At 64.7% G+C, this 19,442-nt stretch overlaps 1 protein-coding gene across 1 annotated transcript in view; it reads right to left on the bottom strand.

Annotated features, from left to right (window-relative positions):
- Positions 1-19,442, bottom strand: part of NAV1 (neuron navigator 1) — a gene marked incomplete at its 5' end in the record, with an annotated part of 46,305 nt that overhangs the window by 18,045 nt on the left and 8,818 nt on the right. Inside the window, 2 exons of the mRNA XM_084302061.1 lie at positions 5,330-5,695; positions 8,246-8,348. Coding sequence (XP_084158187.1) covers positions 5,330-5,695; positions 8,246-8,348 — 469 coding nt within the window. The remainder of the gene's footprint in view (positions 1-5,329; positions 5,696-8,245; positions 8,349-19,442) is intronic.

The raw sequence follows: 19,442 nt of genomic DNA, 5'->3' as shown, positions 1-19,442 counted from the left end.
CCCTGCGCCCGGCCCCAGCCGCCCCAGGGCCGGTTCTGGTGCCCCCAACCCAACCCCGGAGCTGCCCCCAGAGCTTCTGGGCTCTGCCCCGCACAGGGGGCGGCTGCTTCCAGCAGGCCTGGCTCCCGCAGAGCCCCCCCCTTGCACAACGGCTCGGTTTGCATCTTGGTTTTCCATCCCTGAGCCAAGCGGGAGCTGCGCCCCCAAGGCAGGGCGCACCCCGGGGACCCCCTGGGCCACCCCTCTGCAGCGTTGCGGTGGGCAGAGAGGGTTAAGTGCGGCTCCAGCACAACAGCACCGGTCCCTGCGGGCTCGGAAATAAGTAATTCCTTCCTCGCCAGCCCTCGCACGGCAACGCCTCTTGGCTCCCTCCTGCCGCACAGCCCCGCTCGCGCTGTGCCTGCCCCGGCTTGGCGAGGCGAGGCCGTGTGTGGGGTGCGTGCTGCCCGACCCCGATGGTCACCCCCTTGCCGGCACCTGCTGGCCCCACGGTGGCTCTCGGACACGTGGCTGCTGGCCAGGAGGATGGAGGTTGCCCCCCGAAGCACTGCGGCACCTCGCTGGGGGGTCTGGCCCCATGGTGAGGGCACCGGGATGCGCTGCCATGGGATGTGTGCCAGCGGGGCGGCACCGGCACCGCTCCCCTGCGTCCCTCCAGCCTTGCACAATCAGGGCTCCGTCCCCTTCTGCCCCTCCCTCCTGCTCAGGAGCATTCGGAGGAGCAGCTTTGGCCTAAATCTGGATTTGGGGCTGGTGAGGAGCCCCCCTGGACAGCCCGGGTACGTTGGGGGGAGAGTCACTGCTGGTGGCTCCACACGGTGCATCCCTGAGCGACAGCACCATGGCCACGGCGGCACGGCCACAGGTCCTGCTCCTCACCCGTCTCACTCCTGTCACCACACCGACACCCACCCAGCTGGCCCCGCTGCCACCAGCCTTGTGTGTGAGCCAGGGAAGCCACCGGGAGCTGGCTGAGCCTGGAAGGACAGAGGGGACGCAGCGTGGCGCACCCCACCTTGTCCTCAGCCACCAGCTTTCGCCTGTCACCTGCCCCAGTTGTCCCCAAACGAGGACGTGGAGCCCCTCTCGCTCTGTCCCAGCCCTTTTCCCTTGCTCTGCTGTGGTTGTTGCAGTGGGGGAGGCACGGGGCACGTGCAGCCCCCCTGTTTCTGTAGGGCCAGGGCTCTGGGGGGTCTCCGTGCCTAAATCCATGGGTCGCTGGCACCAAGGGGGCTCTGAGGACGGCCGCTGATCTCTCCCCTCAGAGCCTCACCCCTGCGCTCCCTGCTCCCAGCAGGGAAAATCCGGGGCAGCCTGGGCTCTTTGCTTCTCATTCACTTAATGGGGCAGAAAAAACAATTAGCTTCATAAATCACTGGGGGGGGGGACGGGTAATGGGGTCCTCGCTACTGCCCAGCGGCTCCGGGCGCTTCCTTGGGAGCACGGCTTCGATGCAGGTGCCCTTTTGGGTGCAGGGGGGAACTGGGCCACCCCTTTACCACGCCCCTGAAGCATCAGAAACCCCGGAGGAAGCGCGTCCCCGCGCGGGGATCTCCGGGAGCGGGGAGGCTCGAAGCCTTGCTCAGGGCCCGGGGCGTCGCGGCGGCCGCGTGCGGAGGTCGGAGAGTCCCAGAGCAGCACCGGGGTGGGGGAAGCCGGCGTGACTCAGCCTGCTTGCGAAACTCCTGTTTTTCCTCTTGCCTGGACAAGCCCTCGGCCTCGGACACCTCTGCCTGCAGGGGCCGGGCTCCTCGCACGGGGCACGGCGGCACGTGGCGAGCGGCAAAGCCAAGAGGCCAAGGCAGCGCTCGGCTCCCCGCCCTGCAATGGATCCTGGCCCTGGTCCCCAGCCATGCCCGGCCCTGTTTCTGGGGTCACAGCCTGCTGGGGACGGCGCTGGGAGCCCCCCAGCCTCCCTGCACCCCTGCAGGGCCATCCGCCAGCCCTGGGTTATCCCCAGCATCCCCTGACCCCCCCCCGATCCCAGGAGCCCCTTCCCAAAGCACACCCGAGGTGGCTGCTCCCGGGGAGCCTCAGCACCTGGGGTCTGCACCAGGCTCCTGGAGCAAACCTGAAATTAGGAGGAAACTCCAACACAGAACCCCCAGCGCGGCACAGGGCAGCACGCTTCGATGGTGGCAGTGCCCGGCAGGGGTCTGGGGCTCTTTTTTTGGGCCTGTCCCCAGCTCGCCCCCATCCCGGCTGGAGGCAGGAGCCCCGCGGAGCCCCGGCACGTGGCGCAGCGCAGCCAATATTTATCCAACACCTCTTCCCCGCTGCTCCCCCGCGGCCCAAAACCTCCCTGCCCGGGCCCCGAACACACGCAGGGCCACGTGCGGGGCCACGGCCGTGCCCCGCGGGATGTCCCAGCCGAGCGATGACTTCACGGGGCTCTCCGGGACGGCGGAGAGGGGTCAAGCCGGAGCGGTCGACGCCGAGCGCAGGCGTTTGAGGGAAGGGGAGGAGAGCGCCCACGCCGAGCCCGCTCGGAGCAGGGGAGGAGGGCGGCCGCTCCCCCACCGCTCGCGGGGAGCCGAGCCAAACATCTGCTCCAGCCCCCGGGGCTGCGCCGAGCTCAAGGAGCTGCGAGGAAGCCGGAGCCCCGTCCGAGCCTGCTGGAGCGCGGCGCTGTCAGTGGGGCCGTGAAGCCACCAAGCTTTTGTGTGCCCGGTGCCAGAAACGTGCTTCTGCACCGCCAAACCCCACCGAGCACAGCTCTACACCAGGATCCTGGTACAGCCGGGGGGGGATAAGGGAAACTGAGGCACGGGAGGTCCCTTCAGCCCCACTCCTGCACCGCCCGTACCCCGCCGAGCCCTCGGCAGCAGGCACAGGGCACGGCAGGTAGAGCTCCGTGGTGCGGCGGAGCCATCCGGGGGCTTCTGGAGCATCCCAGGGCTCTGCCTTTTTGCTGTGCCAGCGTTGTGGGGAAGCGGTCGGGAACGGGCTGGATGACGAAGGATCTGGCAAAAGGAGGGCAGCGGAAAGCACTACGTCATGCAGGGCGCTCTCCAGCCCCGGAGACGTGATGGGGCGGCTCGGAGCGGGGCAGAGCTGACATGTCCTGCACGGGAGGGAGCCTGAGCATGCGGGGTCGGAGCCCCACCGCCTCCAAGCCTTAACCCTAACCCTATTTTTTCCTCCTGCTGTGCCAGGAGCTGCCGGAGCTGCTGGGACCAGGTCGCCCAGCACGTGTGAAGCAGGGAAGCAGCAGCACAACCACGCAGCCACGCCACAGAGCCACGAGTGGCTCCGGGAGGATGGGGCCACGCCGCCTGGACGCGGGCAGGATGAAACCAGGCAAAAGCCGACTTGAAAATCCCCGCCTGAGCCACCCGTGCCTCCTCCGCTTCCGCCTGATTCACACGCAGGTCTGCACATGAACGTGCCCGGCGCCCGGGGGTTTGTGCTGCCCCTGCCTGCGCCTTGCCCAGCCCCCAAGGACCATGAGGACAGGGCAGGAGAGCGGCACCAGCGCACCCAACGCTGCTTTGAACCCAAACCCCCTGCACGCTCAGCCCCGTGGCACGCACGGTGCCCGCAGCGCCACAAACACCTCCTCACCCTGCTGCCATCCCGCTTCCCCTTTGCCACCTTTCCCAGCACCAGCGGGGTTCCCCTGGGGCTCTCCCCACCACCGCCACCCCCCTGCGGGGGTCCCCACACCGCCCTCCCCGTCCACGTGCCGCTCCCCTACCTCGTGCCGCAGCGCCGCGTCTCCGAGGGGCTTTGTCACCGCGTCCCCGTCCCCGGGGATGTGACACGGCGTCCCCCGGGCGGGCTGTGTCCCACTGCCCCACAAGGCTCCGTGCGCGTGCGTGGGGGAGCTGCCCCCACAACCCGGGCCCGGGGGGGGCCGCTGGCCCCATCTGCAGCGCGCGGCTCCTGCCCGGTGCATTAGCGGCACGGGGAGACGCGGCCCGGGGCACTGCTGGGTTTCTAGGTCAGGCAGCCGAGGAGGTTGGATGAGGGGCTGCGAGGTCCCAGCTGATCCTCCCGGGTGCCACACGACGCCGTTGCCTCGTGTCCCATCTCCTGAGACCCGGGAACAGAGCCTGGCCCCCTCCTCGCTGCAGGGCTCTGCCCTCAGCCTCCCCTTCTCCAGCCCGAACACCCCCAGCCCCGCAGCCGCCCCTCCCAGCTCAGTTCCCAGCCCCTTCACAGCTCGTTTCTCCGGGAGAACACCGGGCCAAACGGTGTAAATGCTGTTCTGAAGCCCAGGAATGCTGTGGAAAACGCAAAACGCTGCTGAAACCCAGGCAGACGACATCCACAGGGCCCCACGCAGGGATGGGGACCATGGTGCAGCCACCTGCCCTGGCCGAGGACACCCTGAGGTTACACACACAGCTCCAGGACGAGCACGGAGGGTGAAGGGGGGCAGTGGAGCCCCTCACCCCACAGCGAGACCCACAGAAAAGCCCCGACTTCAGCCCCGAGCTACACCAGGCACTGCAAAGCCACCCGTCAGCCCAGCGGGTCCCCCAGCCGGTGACATGCCACCTCTGCCTGCTCACCCGGGGGGGACACCGTGCTCAGCCAGCACCAGGCACCAGCGCACACGAGCACGGGGCAGCCCCTCGAGCCCCCCGAGGAGGGCTCGGACACCCCCCAAGCCCACAGTCCCCGTGGCACAGGCGGCGTGACCCCCCCGGCCCCCCGCTCACCGCTGTCGCACGCCTCCGAGCCGCGTTTGGGCAGCGCTGCCCCGAGCCCCAGGACGGGGGTGAAGCCGCGGGCTGAGCCGGGTTCTGCCAGGAGCTGACGTGACTGCGGACACCCCACGAGGGCTGGAGCAGCACTGTCAGGAGGCCAAATACCTCCTCCTGCTCTGGGACAACTCAAACGCTGGCGTTATTTATTTTCTCGTGCGCTGAAACAGGAAACCTCCAATATGCTGGAGCCCTGGACCCCCGCCAGAGCCAGGGGCACCTCGGCAGCTCAGCGGGAGCGGGGACAAACTGGTGTAAACTGCACGGGACAAACTGGTGTAAACTGGGAGGACCCTTCTGAAGGCAGCAGCTTTGGCCTGCAGCCCTTTACCACCGGCTTTTCTCAGCCCCCTGCTCTGGAAACACCCGGGCGAGCCGGACACCTCCTGCACACCAGGACAGCAGCACGTCCCTGCTAGCCACCAGCACCCCGGGGCAGCCCAGCACCATTTGGCTCCCCAGCACCAGCACTGCAAGGGCCACGTGCCCTCGATGGAGGGCAAGCACCTCCTGGATGCGGGGACACGACGCACCCGCGGCGATCTCCCTGCTCCTCCGCCCCAAACCGAAAGGGGAGGTGGCAAAACCTCCAGAAGAGCCCAGCCCGGGGCACTTACCCCGTGGTGATGTCGTCGTCCTCCGTCAGGGTCTTCCCCATCAGGTCGCTGTCGCTCATGTAGCCCGACTTCAGCTCCACGTCGTCCGTGTCCAGCGCCTCGACCAGCTCCAGGCGCGAGATGTGGCTCAGCTTGCTGGGGCTGCGCATGGGCATGGTGTGCGAGTAGTGCGCCCGCTCGCCGTGCATGTACCAGCTGGGGGTGCCCTCGGAGCGGCAGCTGCCCCCCACCGAGGGCGCATCCCCGGCCTGCAGGCGCGGGCTCGACTGCCCGTAGCGCCAGGAGAGCGGCGAGGAGCGGTTGGAGAGGCTGGAGACGCTGCGGGGGTTGGCTTCGTCGCTGTCGTAGCACGTCATCTCCAGGGAGCTGTGAGGACGGGGAGCTGGGTTTAGGGTCGGGGTTGGGGTTAGGTTCTGGCAGACCCCCCTGCCTCTAGGATTTCCCGTTTTGTGGGGTCTCTGCCAGCACCGAGCCTCAGGATCCCCCGTGCAAACGGTTCAGAGGGACCCGGAGTCTCCATCGCTGCATCCCGCCCACCTCTGCACCTCCATCACCTCGGAGCAGGGGCAGGCAGCAAACACGAGACGGGCAGCACCTCTGCGTGGCACCAGGGACCCCAAGGGTCCTGCTGAACCCCATTAACAGGGAGCTGTCAGGGAAAGCCCAGCTGTGCTGCCCGTGCCAGCGCGCCTCTCCGCAGCCAGCCCAGAGCCGCGAGCGCAGCGGTGCCGGGGAGCTCAGCTTCTCCCCTCACCCCTCGGGGTGTATTTCGGGCAAACGGCATGTCAGGGAGTGATGCTGAGGCTAAATTTAGACACCAAAAATGATTACTTCTTGGAGCAGCTACTCGGGAACCCACAGCCCTCCCCTTGGCTCCGCACGCTGCTCTCAGGGAGCTATTCCCGAGCCGCGACCGCGCCGCGCTTGGGCTGAACGCTCCGGCAGCAGCATCAGAAGCCAAAGCCCGGCTGCAGCACGGAATTTAAAAGAGGGAACTGCATAAAAACTAGGAAGTTCGTTCCAGCGGAACTGAAAGGGGCAGCTAAAAGGGTGCATTTTTTGTAGGAAGCACAAAGGCTATTTAAAGATGTTGTGCTGGCAGCTCGCAGCAGATGCGAGCCACGTCCCCGAGCAGGGCGCAGAAAGCCCCAAGGAAGCTCCCCCAGCCCCACGGCCAGGCTCAAGGGCTGTCAGAGCACGGTGACAGCTTCCAGGAACAAAGCTGCGTCCTAGCACGGGGACAGGAAAGGGTCGAGGCTCCACTGGATGAAAGAACCCAGCGAGGAGAAGAGGAGAAATGGCAGGAATATTTGTGGAAGGAATAAAACGGAGCGGTAAGCCCTTCCCAGGCACGTGGGAGCAGGCAGAGAGCGTGCACCAGGAGGACACCCAGCTGCCAGAGTGCCCCAGGAAGAAAGCTGCCACAGATGGGGGGCACTTTTTACATCCAAGCTGGCTTGGGGAGCTGAAGGAGTCCCCACGCCACGGCCCCAGTCCCCAGAGAACCTGCCTCTGGTGCTCCTGGAGGGAAGTGGTGGACCTCGCACCGCGGCCAGCACCACAGAGCCCGAAGCAGCTCCGATTTGAGGAGACCCAGGGTGCCCCCAGAGGACCACAGGAAGCATCTGTATTGGGCACACTTGTAGAAAGTGCTCCTAGGAGCAGAATTAGTGGGTCTGTGTGGTGGTGACAAGCCGTGTGTGGTGGCCCAGCTGTGGGAAGTGCAGCCCGTCGGCGCGGTGGGGCTGCTGGAGGGATGCCTGCAGCACACCGCTGCAGGTCAGTGAGCTTTCCCACCAAACGTAGCCTCCAAATAAACTCATCTGTCACCGGGTAAGAGGGAAAGCCCTCATGGATGTCAGAACTCCTTACAGGACAGAAAGCAGGGGCAGGCTTCCCTGGGCTGCTCCCACCAGTTACCCGTGGTCCATTTTCTCCACGGCAGGGATGGGGCTGAGGCTCAGCCGTGGGCTGGGTGCACGAATCATCAAGGGAATGAGGTGATGGCGAAGAGAGAAAACCCACCAGCAATACTCATTTAATCGCCCTTAATATCCTTGCCCTATTTCCCTAAGACAGGGGCTGACAGAGGATTTGCTCAGGAGCCGCTGAGCCGAGCAGCGCGCCGAGGAAGCAGCGGATGAAATTTGACACAGATGAATGCAAAGCAAATGCAAAGCAGCCCTGACTCGGCGTGAGCAGCGCCAGGCTGCAAACGGGCTCCCACACCGAGCGAAGAGATTGCAGAGCTGCAGTGGATAATTCCAGGAAATCGCCGGCTCGGGGAATATTGCCACGGCCCCCACGGAAATCCCAGTGCCCGAGCGCTCTGCTCCCTCCAGCTCAGAGATCTGGAAGGTGGGGTGAGGATGATGAAGGTCTTGGCAAGCTGCTGGGTGATAAAGAGGTGAATAGAGGGGGTTCTGCAGCCCGGACAAAGCTGGCTGGGGGTGGGGGGCATAGGGGAGCTCTGTGACTGCCAGTGGTTGGTGAGGGGGGGCCAGGAAGCCCCTGGAAGGTCCAGCAGGTTCTCGCCCCTTCCAGCACAAAACCAAGCATGCAGCGAGGCCACGAGGTGGCAACAAACACCCAGAGAAGGACGCACAGCTCCTGGCTCCCCGGCCTCGCCGACACCCGGCGCAGTCGCCCTGCAGAGCCCAGGCTGGGCACGGGGCTGGAGCTGCTGGGCAGAGCCTGAGCGCATCCAGAGCACGGCAGCAATCCTGCAGGGACCCCAGGGGCACACTGCTGGCCCCAGACACGTGTCAGGGACACAAACGCAGCCCCAAACGCCCACGTGTACATGTAGGTCCCCCCCCCGGGGCCATGGGGTGCAGCCAGAGCCCTCTCCCACCCGGGACCCCCAAGGGAAGGTGCTGGTTGTGGGGAGGGGGACGTGGGGTGCTGGGGCCTCACCTGTGCGACACCTGGGAGCCCCGCAGGCTGGACATGGTCTCCTCCAGGTTCTGCCGAAGGTCCAGCACATTCTGCACTGTCCTCTTCCTCTGGGACTCGGGGTCTGTGGGGGGACAAGGAGGTGGCATTAACGGGATGAAACACCTCCAAGCGTGGCTTTCCCAACCAAGGCCCTCCCCAGGTCCCACGCTGCCACCGGGAGGGGACAGGGCAGGGCCCCCACGCTGGACCCAGGTGTTTGGTGGCCGTGAGCAAGGGCAGAGGGACCAGAAGCAGGGACACCGAGGCCTGAGGTGACCCCAGGCATCCCCAGACATCCGGGCCAGGACCCTGCTGGGACGGGGACATCTGCTCCAAAAACACCACGCTGGGAGCACGTTCACACCTGCACACCCCCCCTAAGGGACCCGCATGCGTGCTCACATGCCCACAAGCGTGTGCACACACACCTGGAGACCCCCCCGTGCGTGAACACACACACACGTGTCCATGCACACGGCCGGGGGGGGTTCTCTGCGCCCTTTCCATGGCAGCTGCTGCTGGGCTCGGGGCACGGCTCCAGCCTTCCTGCAGGTCCCGTCGGGTAACAGCCGTGCCCGCGCGGCTTTGATCCCCGATTTCAAGCCTTTCAGCCGTGGCCACGGCGTGCCATTGAACCGTGGTGACAGCTTAAAGGGCAGCGGGCGCGAGGGGACGCTGGAGGCGGCTCCTCCTAACGCGCCGTGGCACCCGGCGCTGCGGGAGAGCTGCAGGAGCCGGGGGGACACCCCCAGCACAGCCCCCCGGCGAGCTCCCCACGACACCAAGGCCACGTGTCCAGCACGCAAGCAGAGCCCGCGTCCCCTTTGTCCCTGTCACACGCCGGGCACCTCCCCAGGCACCTCCCCGGGCACCGCAGGCAGAGCCCACGCGCCCCGCTGCGAAGCATCGCTGATCTCCGCGTGGAAGGTGGTGATGATGAGCACCAGCAGCCCCGATGAGACGGGTGAAATGAAGCAGGTTCACGCCTGCAGCACGAAGGGTGAGCTCCAGCAGAGCTCCTGGCCGGGGCCGGGCAGGCGGGGGGCACCCAGCACCGCTCACACCCACGGGAGAGTGGGGACGGGGACGGGGACGTGCGGGCAGCGAGGCCGCAGGGGTGCGGGCTCCTTCCCAAAAAGGCTCGGCTGCCTCCCCCGTGGCCGTTCCCACTGGCCCCAAGCCACCGTGGGGCTGGCACTGCCTCCTGCAGGGTGGCCACACGAGCACCCACTGCATCCCCAGCCGTGCTGCGAGCCCGCGGGGTCCCAGTTTCAGGGTGCCGGCACTGGCTCCGCTCCCCAGCTTCTCCCAGCCTGATCCCCGCTCCAGCCACCCCACTCCACCCCCTCCCGGCACAGCTCGCTCCCCGAATTTTTGGCCGGCCATCCGGAGGTCGCTCCAACCTCTGGAGATGCTGCGGGAAAAGCTGCAGCTTTCACCTGGGAGAGATCCAGCCCCCGGGAGCTGCTCTCCCACCTCTGCACACACCCCGGCCGGCACCGAGGTGCCGCGGCGTGCGGCCAGGGGTGGTGGCACCGCCGGGCAGCGGGGTCCCTTTCCCAGGTGAGCGGGGCTGGCCGAGCCGCTGAGAGCCAGAGCCGAGCCGAAACCGGAGCCATCAGGAGAGGCTGGAGTGTGGGAACGGTGCTGGATTCCTCCCCTCATCGATTTAGCAAGCCCTGCTGCAGCCAGATGGTTCCAGCTGCCGGCTCGGGGAGCAGCGGGTCAGACAGACATCCCACCTCGGCCGGGCTGGCTTCCCCGGCAGTGACGTGTCCCGCCGTGTCCCCTGCTCAGCCGGGGCCACGTTTTCGGGGCCGTTTCCTCCACCCCAGCTCTGGAGCACAGCCCCGCCAGCAGCCCCTGGCTGCTCTCTCAGGCTCCGTCCCACTGCAGCGCCCCGCTGAGGACCCCCAAACCCCGCTGTGCCGAGGAGGTGCCCCAGGCACTGTCCCCAAATGCTGCGTCCTGCGGCCACGCTTGAGCAGCTCTCCTCGCCCCGCTGCAGCTCCATCCCTCGCCTGAGCACCCTCAGCTCCCTCCAACGTCAGCGAGCAAAATTCGGCTGATTCACAGGAGGGGAAACTGAGGCAGGAAGACCGAATCCTCCCCAAAGCTGACCCAGCCGCCCTCCCACCCTGCGTGCCGTGCCCGGTGCGGGGCCGCCACCTTCCCCACCTGCCCAAGAAGGGCTCCGCCACATCCTCGCGCTGCAGACGTGGCCAAATACGTCAGGGAACGAGGAACCCAGCAGCTCCCAGCGGCTCGTGACAGCTCCTTGCAAAGGAGCACGTGGCCAACACCTCCCGCTGGGGCCAGGCAGCTCCGCGGCCGTGGGACACGTGTGCCCCATGTGCCTTGGCAGGGAAACCCGGGGGGGTGCGCGCGCTGCCCGAGCGCTCGACGGCGTCGTGTGCGTGCTCATGTGGGGGCCACGTGGCAGCAGGAGCCGTGGGGCCGCGGGGAGGTGTTTGTGTGTGTGTGTGTGTGTGTGTGTGTGTGTGTGCACCCCTGTGACCGTGCAGGCATGCACGCACCAGGACAGCAGCAGTAAAAGCAGGCAGCCACGCACGGGGGCAGCGCGCAGCAGAGGGGCGCTTGCCAGGCTGGCACGGGACGTTGGTGCCGGTGTGGCGCTCACACGCGTGCATTTTCTTGCCCCCGAGCCACCCCGAGCGGTCTCGTTCCAGAACAGGCTGGGAACGGACCCCTGGTGACCCGGCGAGGTTTTGCACGGCAAGCAGCAATTTCCTATAAAAGGCCTCGCCGCACTCGTGAGTCATTCCGGTGGGCCCCTGGTACACAGGAGCTCCAACAATTTTCCCCAGGCCACGAAACGTTTTTACCCGTTGCTCAATTCCTTACAGAGCGCTGAAGAAAACGCCAACAAACTCAGCAAGAAAAGCAGCTCTCTGGGGGCAGCGAGGTGCCTGCAGGCTCCCCGGCCCTGCAGACCCCCGAGCAGACGCGTGCTGCCCCAGGCTGTGCTCCCGGCTGCGCCTCGGGACGGATCGGGGCCGTGGGGAGATTGCCCGAGCCCTCCTCCCCCTGCCCACGCTGCCTCCAGCCTCCTTTTTTGCTGCGTTTCCCTTGCAAACCCTCTGCTCCAGCACCCGGAGCCTGCTGCAGCCGAGGAGGAGAGCCCAAGACCGGTTCAAGACCCAAACCTCCCCAGCCTGCAGCGTGCGCATCGGTTCCCCTGGCGTGGCCCGCTGACAGCAGAGGCTTTCCATATGGAGGCCAGGGGCTTTATCTTAGGTTTCCTGCAGCTCTGATTCACGCTCCTGGGCGGCCGGGCAGGGGGATGGTCACACCGTGCAACCCTTCTCCCTGCGGTTTGATTAATCCTTCCTTCCCCCCACGGCCACCCAGCGGGCTAAAGGAGCGGTGGGGATCGCTAACGGGACTCCGTGGGGTAACCGCCGGGTCCCCGGGGTCTGCATCCACCCCGCGTCTCTCGTCGGGCTGGATCCTTCTGCACAAATCCGTGGCTCTGCAGGAGGCTCCAAAGGCAGCCCCATCCCCTGCAAGGACGCACTGTACCTATAACAGCTGTCCCCATAACCGGGGCCGTCCCCATAGGGCCGTCCCCACTCCCAGAGCAGCCCCGCAGCGCACGCAGGGGCCGTCGGCTCCCCGCTGGCAGGCGAGAGCAGAAAATCAGCAGCAGCGCAGCGGGGACAGGCCAGGACTTCAGCCGAATCAGCACTTCTGGGGCGAGGGCTGCTGCTAAGCCTTGTGAATCGCTTCTCCTAATGAGGGCAGGGCTGGGAGACCTGGAGCCTGAACCCGGTCTGGCTCCAGCAAGCCAAGCTTTTAAAAGGGATTCAGACTTTCTCAGGCTAGAGCAGCCATAAATCTCGTTAATTGGGTCTCTCCCATACACTACTTTCCAAGTGAACCCGCTGGAGAGATCCAGCCTGGGCCCCCAGCCCATTTGCGGGTTTCTTTCAATGGATGCTGCGCTTGGCCCCGAAGCACCCCACCTGCGCATCCAAATCGCAGCTCCTTTTTCTTTCACGACAGCTTCAAGCTGCTCAGCACGTCCCAGCTCCACGCCTCGCTCCGTGCCTCCACGCCGGGAGCCAGCGCCTGAGGTGCCCCAAATCCCCCCCCGCCGGGGCAGACCCTGCCCCGTGGCACAGCCGCTCTCACCCCGCGCTGGGAGCAGCCCCACGCTCCCATCCCGAGCACTGCGGGTTCCAAAATAACACGGAGGAAACGCCGGCAGCCTGGGAGCAGGGCAGGAGAGATGGCAGAGGGCAGGGGCTCGCCCTGATCTGCACGCCCAGGGGTGCCCTGGGGCACTCGCTGGCTTCTGGAGAGCGTGGAAAAGGGACACCAGGCGCCTGATGGCACCGCCTGCCCGCCCTGGGACGCACACACTGCAAGCGTCCCCAGCCCGGTGCCCTGCAGAGCAGGGTTCGTCCAGGCACGCGTCACTCCGTGCCTCAGTTTCCCCCTCCTTGGATTCTCTGTCCCCTTGGGGCACCGGTATTTGTGCGTGTGAGCGTCGGGCTGCCCCGCGCATCCCCTGGCTTAGCAACGCGCAGCCCTGGGATCTCAGGTGCCCGCTGCGACACGCTGCCTGTGACAGCCACCAGCACACGCTCGAGGGGATGCTGCAGACCCTAGGCAAAAAGGAAAAAAAAAAAAAAGGAACAGAACGGGGGGGACAAAAGCAAAAAGAAAAACCTCGAGGCAGAAGGTGCGGGCGGGCCTGGGGGCCCCGGAGCAGCCGGCAGCAGCAGGTTCACGCTCCCCACACGTCACGAGACACGGGGCGGACATGGTGGAAATTCAAAATTCCAGATGGCTCTTTGGGCTTTTTTTTTTTTTTTTTTTTTCTTCTGTCTCATTTCCAAGGCAACAAGACTCGCTGTCATCTGCCAGTTGCCATAGCGATTTCACCTGATTCTGCTTCAGCAGCGCAGCGGAAGAGAAAGCCGGGCGAGCCGAGCTCTCTGCTGCCGCGGAGCCGCGAGCTGGGGCGCGTTCAAAGTTCCTGGGGAGAGCAGGAGATAAATGGGGCTTTATCCGAGGAGGCAATGGGCTGATTCACGGGATCAAAGGAAGGAACTGCGGGTTTCTATAGCACAAACCAGCCCTTCACTTAACTGCTTCGACGCCCTCCAGATGCGCCGCACATCTGGGGACGTCGCCGCGCCCCGCGCCGAGCTCTGCCTGGTGGAGGAAGGGGTTTGGGTGCCGGGGGTCCTGCGCCCGCTTCTGGCTGGGTCTCAAGGACCGAGCTGGGCTCCTGCAGCGATCCCAGAGCAGGTCCAGCACTCACAGCCACCCCCTGTCCCAGCACAGCCCTGCCCCAGCAGCCCGGGGAGCAGGAACTCCGGCGCGATCGAGCGCTCGGGCAGCCCCAGCAGCGAGCAGGGATGCAGCACCCTCTGCCGCTGCAAGGACGAAGCCTGGCACCCTTTGGCCTCCCCAAATTTGGGGTTAGGCAGGACGCACCGCTGGGAGCTGCACGCGGCCGGCCACTGACAGCACCCGTGGAAAGAGCGAACGACTCGGGAGCTCCCGCTCTGCGGTAGCCGCGTGCTGACTCCTGGTCTCGTGGTCATATGCCCCAGATCAGCAGATCTGACGAAGCTCCAGGAGCCAGCCCGCCCTGCCTGAGGCTCCCTTCTGCCGTTTGCGTCCTCGCTGAGCACAACGAGCCCCTTGAGCAGGGGCTGGAGGGCCGAGAGAGGACACTCGGTGCTGGCAGGATGCTCGCGGGTGGCAGCCACCCAGGCGGGCAGAGCCCCCGTGCCCATTCCTCCTTGCTCTCACTGCCTGCCATGAGCCCGGGGCTGGCCGAAATGGGGTTTACGACCCCACAGGCCTGTCCCCTCCTCAGCCCATGTGCCCGTCCCCAGGACTGAGGGGAAGGGCCCCGGCGGGGCAGCTCCTGGCTTGTGCTGGCTCCAATTTGCAGGGAGCAGCGCTCCAAGCGCGAGCACGGTCATTAGCGCGGCCAAACTCCCCGCTCCCGGCCAGAACACAGCCATGCTTGGGGAAGCTTTATATTCACAGAGACAAACAACTCACATTTGCTTTTTAACTGTTGGAATTGCACCCACTGGGACGGAGCGAACAGGGAGCCTTTTGTCCCCTTCTCCTTGTGACTGAGAGCTTTGTGCAGAGCAATGCGTTGCAAACCCAATTCTCCGCGGCCTCAGCTGGGCTCTGCGGCTCTGGTAGACACTTGGTGTGTCTGTCCATCACCCGGCCAGCCAAGGAGCCCTCGTGGGTCTCCAGCCAGCGTGCAAAATTCCCTCCCTCCCTCTCCAGCCAGCTGCAACCCACAGATGTGCCCTGCCCAGCGCGACTTCTCGCTGAGCCACCACGACAGACCCAAAACGCGATGCTGGGGAAGGCAGCGGCTCCAAAACCAAGCTCAGAAACCCAAATTGCACAGGGCCACGGGCGGCACGGCTGCTCCTTTGGGTGCCAGCCCGCTGGGAGCATCTCCAACCCTGAAAATGCCAGCACAGCACGCTCAGAAGGACCGGGTCGCTGCCGACTTCCAGGGGAGGTCTCAGCCACCATCACCTCTTGGAGAGGGGGCTCCACAGACCCCTTGCCACGGCAGAGCTCCTGAATTCAGAGCTCACCAAGCTGCCAGGGTGCTGTCACCCTGCAGAAGAGGCAAGGGGCGGTGTGCCTGGATCAGGCCACGTCCTTGAGGCACCGGTGGAGCCCGTCCTGGTGTCCCCAGGACAGCACCAGGGAGCGAGCCCAGCCAACACGAGCTGCAGGCTGCTTTGTGGCTCCATTGTTGCCACCCCCTCCAGGGGGAGGGAGGCAACCCAGGCTATTTTTACTTCCATCTGGGGAATCGCTTCCCTCCAAAGTACGCTGCCACAATGCTAATTTTGAGGCTGATGATTAATTGATGTCAGGCTCATTAGGGGGCCAACGGATCCCTCTTCCCCGGGAGCGCCAAGGACAAGGGGGACGTGTTTTGACAGATGTTGCTCGAGCCGCGTGTGAGCGACGTCCTAACAACGGAGCAAAATAGGAGCCATTACCATGGAAAGCCCTGGAAATGGGAAGGGAAGTGCCTGCACGCGACCCCGCCGCCCTTCCCCGCGCACCCCCTAATCAGCCCTTCACGCTCTGCCCGGCGTTACCAGGGCTTTTCTCCCGGAGATAAACGACCATTGTGTGCCCGGGGGGGGGGTGACCGAACCCCCTGCCGGCAGCCCTGCGGGGGGAGAGAGGAGGTTTTCTCCCCCCCCAGCCTCGCAGGAGGGCCAGGTGCCAAATCCAGCCCGGCACCGGGAGCCGCAGCCTGCGGGCGCGCTGCTCGTGCCAGGCACGGGGCACGATTGCCCCCGCTGGAAATCACAGCTGAGGACTGTGGCGCTCATCACACATTTTGGGGTCCTGCCCCGCGGCCTGGAGCCACTCACCCCGAGGCAAACCTGCTCCTGCTCCCCTACACACGAGGTGGCACGGAGCAGCGGGGGCAGGTTTGGTAGCAGCAGGCACCGCGGGGCTGCCCGTGCTGCACCGAACCCTGCGCTCCCCTCCCCGCAGCAGCGCCCTCGGTGCCTCCCCTCTGCTGAGAAAAGCTTTTCTTAAGCTTTTTTTTTTTTTTTTAATAGCTGCGTTTTTCCTATCAAAGGGGATTCGCAGAGGAGGAACGGGTTCTTCTTACCTCTCACAGAAGACCTGGCTTCCTTCTGCTGTGCCCCAAGAGGGAAGGGGGATGCTTGCAAAGCCCCGTACCACCGCGGTGGGAGATGCTGCCCGGTCCCTTCGCGTCCTGCTCTCCTCCACCGACCCCAAAGCAGGCAGAGCCCTGCCCAGGTGCCACGGCAGGGCTGGGGAAGGCATCGAGAAGCTCTCCTCATCTCACCTCTGCCATCTGCACACAGATCTGTGCCCAGGGCCGCACATGATGGCGAGGGGAACGACTCGGACAGGCCTTAGGACTCGGTGCACAGGGCAGTTGTTTGGCCACGCGCATCCAAGCTTTGCTGTGAACGGGCGGGGCAGAAAACGTGCTGGAAAAGGCGTCTGCACCAACATGAGGGGTGTCAGCCAAGCCTCTCACGAGGAGGAACCGGGGCTGTGCAGCACCCGGGCAGGACACGTCCCCTCCCAGCCCCCGGCACCACTCGGGGCCGTGCCAGCTCCCCAGCGCGCGCTGCTCACACCGCCGAGTGCCACGCGGTGCCAGCCCAGCCGAGGGAAGGTGACAGCACACGAGCTCACCCAGGCACTCAGACATGGGGCAGGAGGGTGGGCGCCCACCCCGTGCCCCCCACACAAGCAGCAATTCCCCTGGGGAACGTTCCAGCGTGCTGAGAGCGCCGAGCCACGCAGCGCAGCGCGGACACCTTGGGACGCTCCCCGGCGAGCGGGGAGGATCCCGACGCCAGCATCGCCCTCCTGGGGCTGGCGTGGTGGGGGCTGTGGCCGGGATTTTTCCCCATCCCCGCGTCCCACCTCCGCGCAGCAGCTGCCCTTTCCGCCGTGGGAATCGGCGCCGCGCTGATGCTTCGAGCTGGGCTCTCCGAATCGGCTCCGGGGGCCTGTCCAAGCGCTGACGACACGCAGCCCGCAGCCACGGCTGCTGGAGGAAAAGCCGAGCCAGGGCTGCGCCGTGGGGAAAGCAGCAGCCAAAAGTCACTCAAACAAGGAAGTGATTTGTCTTTTTCTGGATGCACTTTCCACTGACAATGAGCGCGGAGCAGGAAAGTCGGCTGTGATAATGTGCAGTGTACCAACAAAGCGGCTATTGAATCGGTAAATGAGAGCACTCGCACCGGGAGCCTGACAGATAAAACAGGCCAGGGAGAAAGGAGGAAAAAAGGAACGCCATGTGACCCCCGAGCTCCATCCAAACCAGGCAACACATCCAACGGTTCTGAGGATGGGAGACACACAATGAGCTCCAGCGAGTAATTAATCCCTTCAGGAACACTGTAAGTGGTTGCAGACAGTTTACCGAGAGAAATAAAAAAAAATACAAAAAAAAAAAATTGGAAAGCCATTGAAAAAAATTACCGTTAAGTATTTTTTCTGCTCCAGTACGAAACGCAGGGAGAGCCAGGAGAACTCTGCCCCTGTGAACCTTACAGGAGATGGATTTAAGCAATTTTTCTACCACCACCTCATCGACCTGCCAAGATTGCTGCCGGGGGAAGGCAGCCTGAGGCCGGCCCGCTGAGGGCAGCCGCTCACCTCGGGCTCCCTGTGTCGTGGGATGTGGCAGGGGGAAATTTTGAGATTTCGGCAGGGGATGAAGTGCGAGGAGGACGAAGCGTGGGCAGGAAGGTGTTATCGATGGCACCTCAGCCCTGCGCTGCGGGATCAGCCAGGGAGAGCATCCGCACACAGCACTGCCCTTCTACTTCCCCATTTCTTGGTATTTTTCAACCCGAAGCTTCTGCTTGTAAAACTGGGGGGGTTGCTGAAAAGAGCCTTAGGAAAGGTATTTTCTCCTCTTGATAAAATGAGGTAAAATCAGCTGGAGTCTTAGAGACACGCATTAACTTTCACTTCCCCTTGAAATCACTCCGGTTTCGAAAGCTGGCTTTTTTCCCCCTCCCCTTGTTCTCTCCTCACCATGTTTTAGTTTAAAAATTCTTCAGGCCAGGGAAAAATTCCAGGGCAGGAAAAGGAAAAAAAAAAAAAAAAAAGCATAAAGCAATTGTGGCTTTCGCAAACCCAGCGCTCCAGACTTCCTTTCTTCATCCTGGGAAGTGAGAGACGCTCGGGAGGATGCAGGAGAGCACGGCGCAGGAGCCCGGCCATCTGCTGGGGGCTCGCACGGCTCCCGGCACCTCGGCCGAGGGAAAACCACGGGGAGCTGAGGAAACCGCCCTGCTGAGACCCCAATGGCTCGAAACGGGGCTCTCACCCCGCCAGCCCCGTGCTGATGTGTGTCCCAGCGGTGGCACTGAGCTGGGGAAGCAGCGAGCCGTGCCCAGGGGCTGTTCCGCAGCTGCAAGGTCGCTCGGCACCGCGGCGCACTGGGCACGGCGTCCGCAAGGCCAGAGGCACGGAGCTGTGAAGGGATGGGGACAGATGGGGACAGGATGGGGACAGGATGGGGACAGGATGGGGGCTGCACCCCGGCCGAGCCCCCTCGGCAGCACCACGGCCTCGGCTCAGCAGTTTTAGGGCCAGCTGCTGCGCAGGGCGCGCGTAATGTCTGCTTCACGAGGGGATGCAAAGCGACGTGGAAATGAAAGCTCATTACCACCATCTCCTTGGAAACGTCCCATCAGAGCAAGTTTGCCTTCCTCCTCCTTCCCTCGCCGCTCCCCCTGCGCACAGATTCTGGCACCCCGCGCATCGCTTGGCGGTGCCTCAGCGCTGTGGGTCCAAAATGCAGGCGTCTGCTTTCTAAAGCCATTGTCTAGGATGTGCTATTGAGCTGCAAGCCATGGATGGGCTGGGATGGAAAACAGAAAGGAGCTGGCAACCCAGATTTGATTTGCCTTTGAAGCTATAGAGGAGCAAAACCAAACAGCACTCGCTTTATTCCCACAAAGGGAACGCACGAAGCTTAGCAACAAAACAAACCCACACCTCTGCCCCCCGAGGAGCACGCCGAGCGCTGCTTCACCCGCGGGTCGCGGCTGCGGGCTCGGCCCGGCCGCTTCTGGAGAGCAGCAGGCGGCTGCGAGCGCGCCGACACGCTCGGCTGGGGAATGCGAGGCTGGAAAAGCTGCTCTGCAAATTTCCTTTTGAATCGGAGAGCTCTGGGGCTGTTTCCTCCCCGCTTGCGTGCCGGTACATCTGGTGAGCCGCCCGTTCGAGGCGGGGAGGTTTTCAGGAAGCCCCCTTCAGAGCTCCCCCCCGGTTGCAGCACGGTGTTTGCCCAGGAAAGCACCGCGGGAAGTTTCGTGCCCGCTCCTGGCTTTGCGAAGCGAGCGGGGCTGTGAAGTGCGCAGCAATGCAAACAGCAGCGGGGCTGAGCCTTGCTCCTGCCTCCAGGTTTCTGTACTTTCCCCACAATTAATAAACCAGCGGAGGCAACCTCCCACCGCCAGCACCGCCGCTGCGCACGCTCTGCTTGCCCAGGGTTTTCCAGGCAACCCCAACAACGCGAGCCCCCGGGTCCCACTCCCCTCCCCAAGCATCTCACGGGCTCCAAGATATTCCCTCGCTCATCCCCCACGCTGCTTTACGAGCGGGGCCGTTCCCTTCCCTTCGC

This window comes from Netta rufina, assembly GCF_964035555.1.
Source record: "Netta rufina genome assembly, chromosome: 26".
NCBI classification, from domain to species: domain Eukaryota; kingdom Metazoa; phylum Chordata; class Aves; order Anseriformes; family Anatidae; genus Netta; species Netta rufina.
Note: the sequence above shows the minus strand (reverse complement) of the source record. Positions and strands in the feature narration are given on the sequence as shown.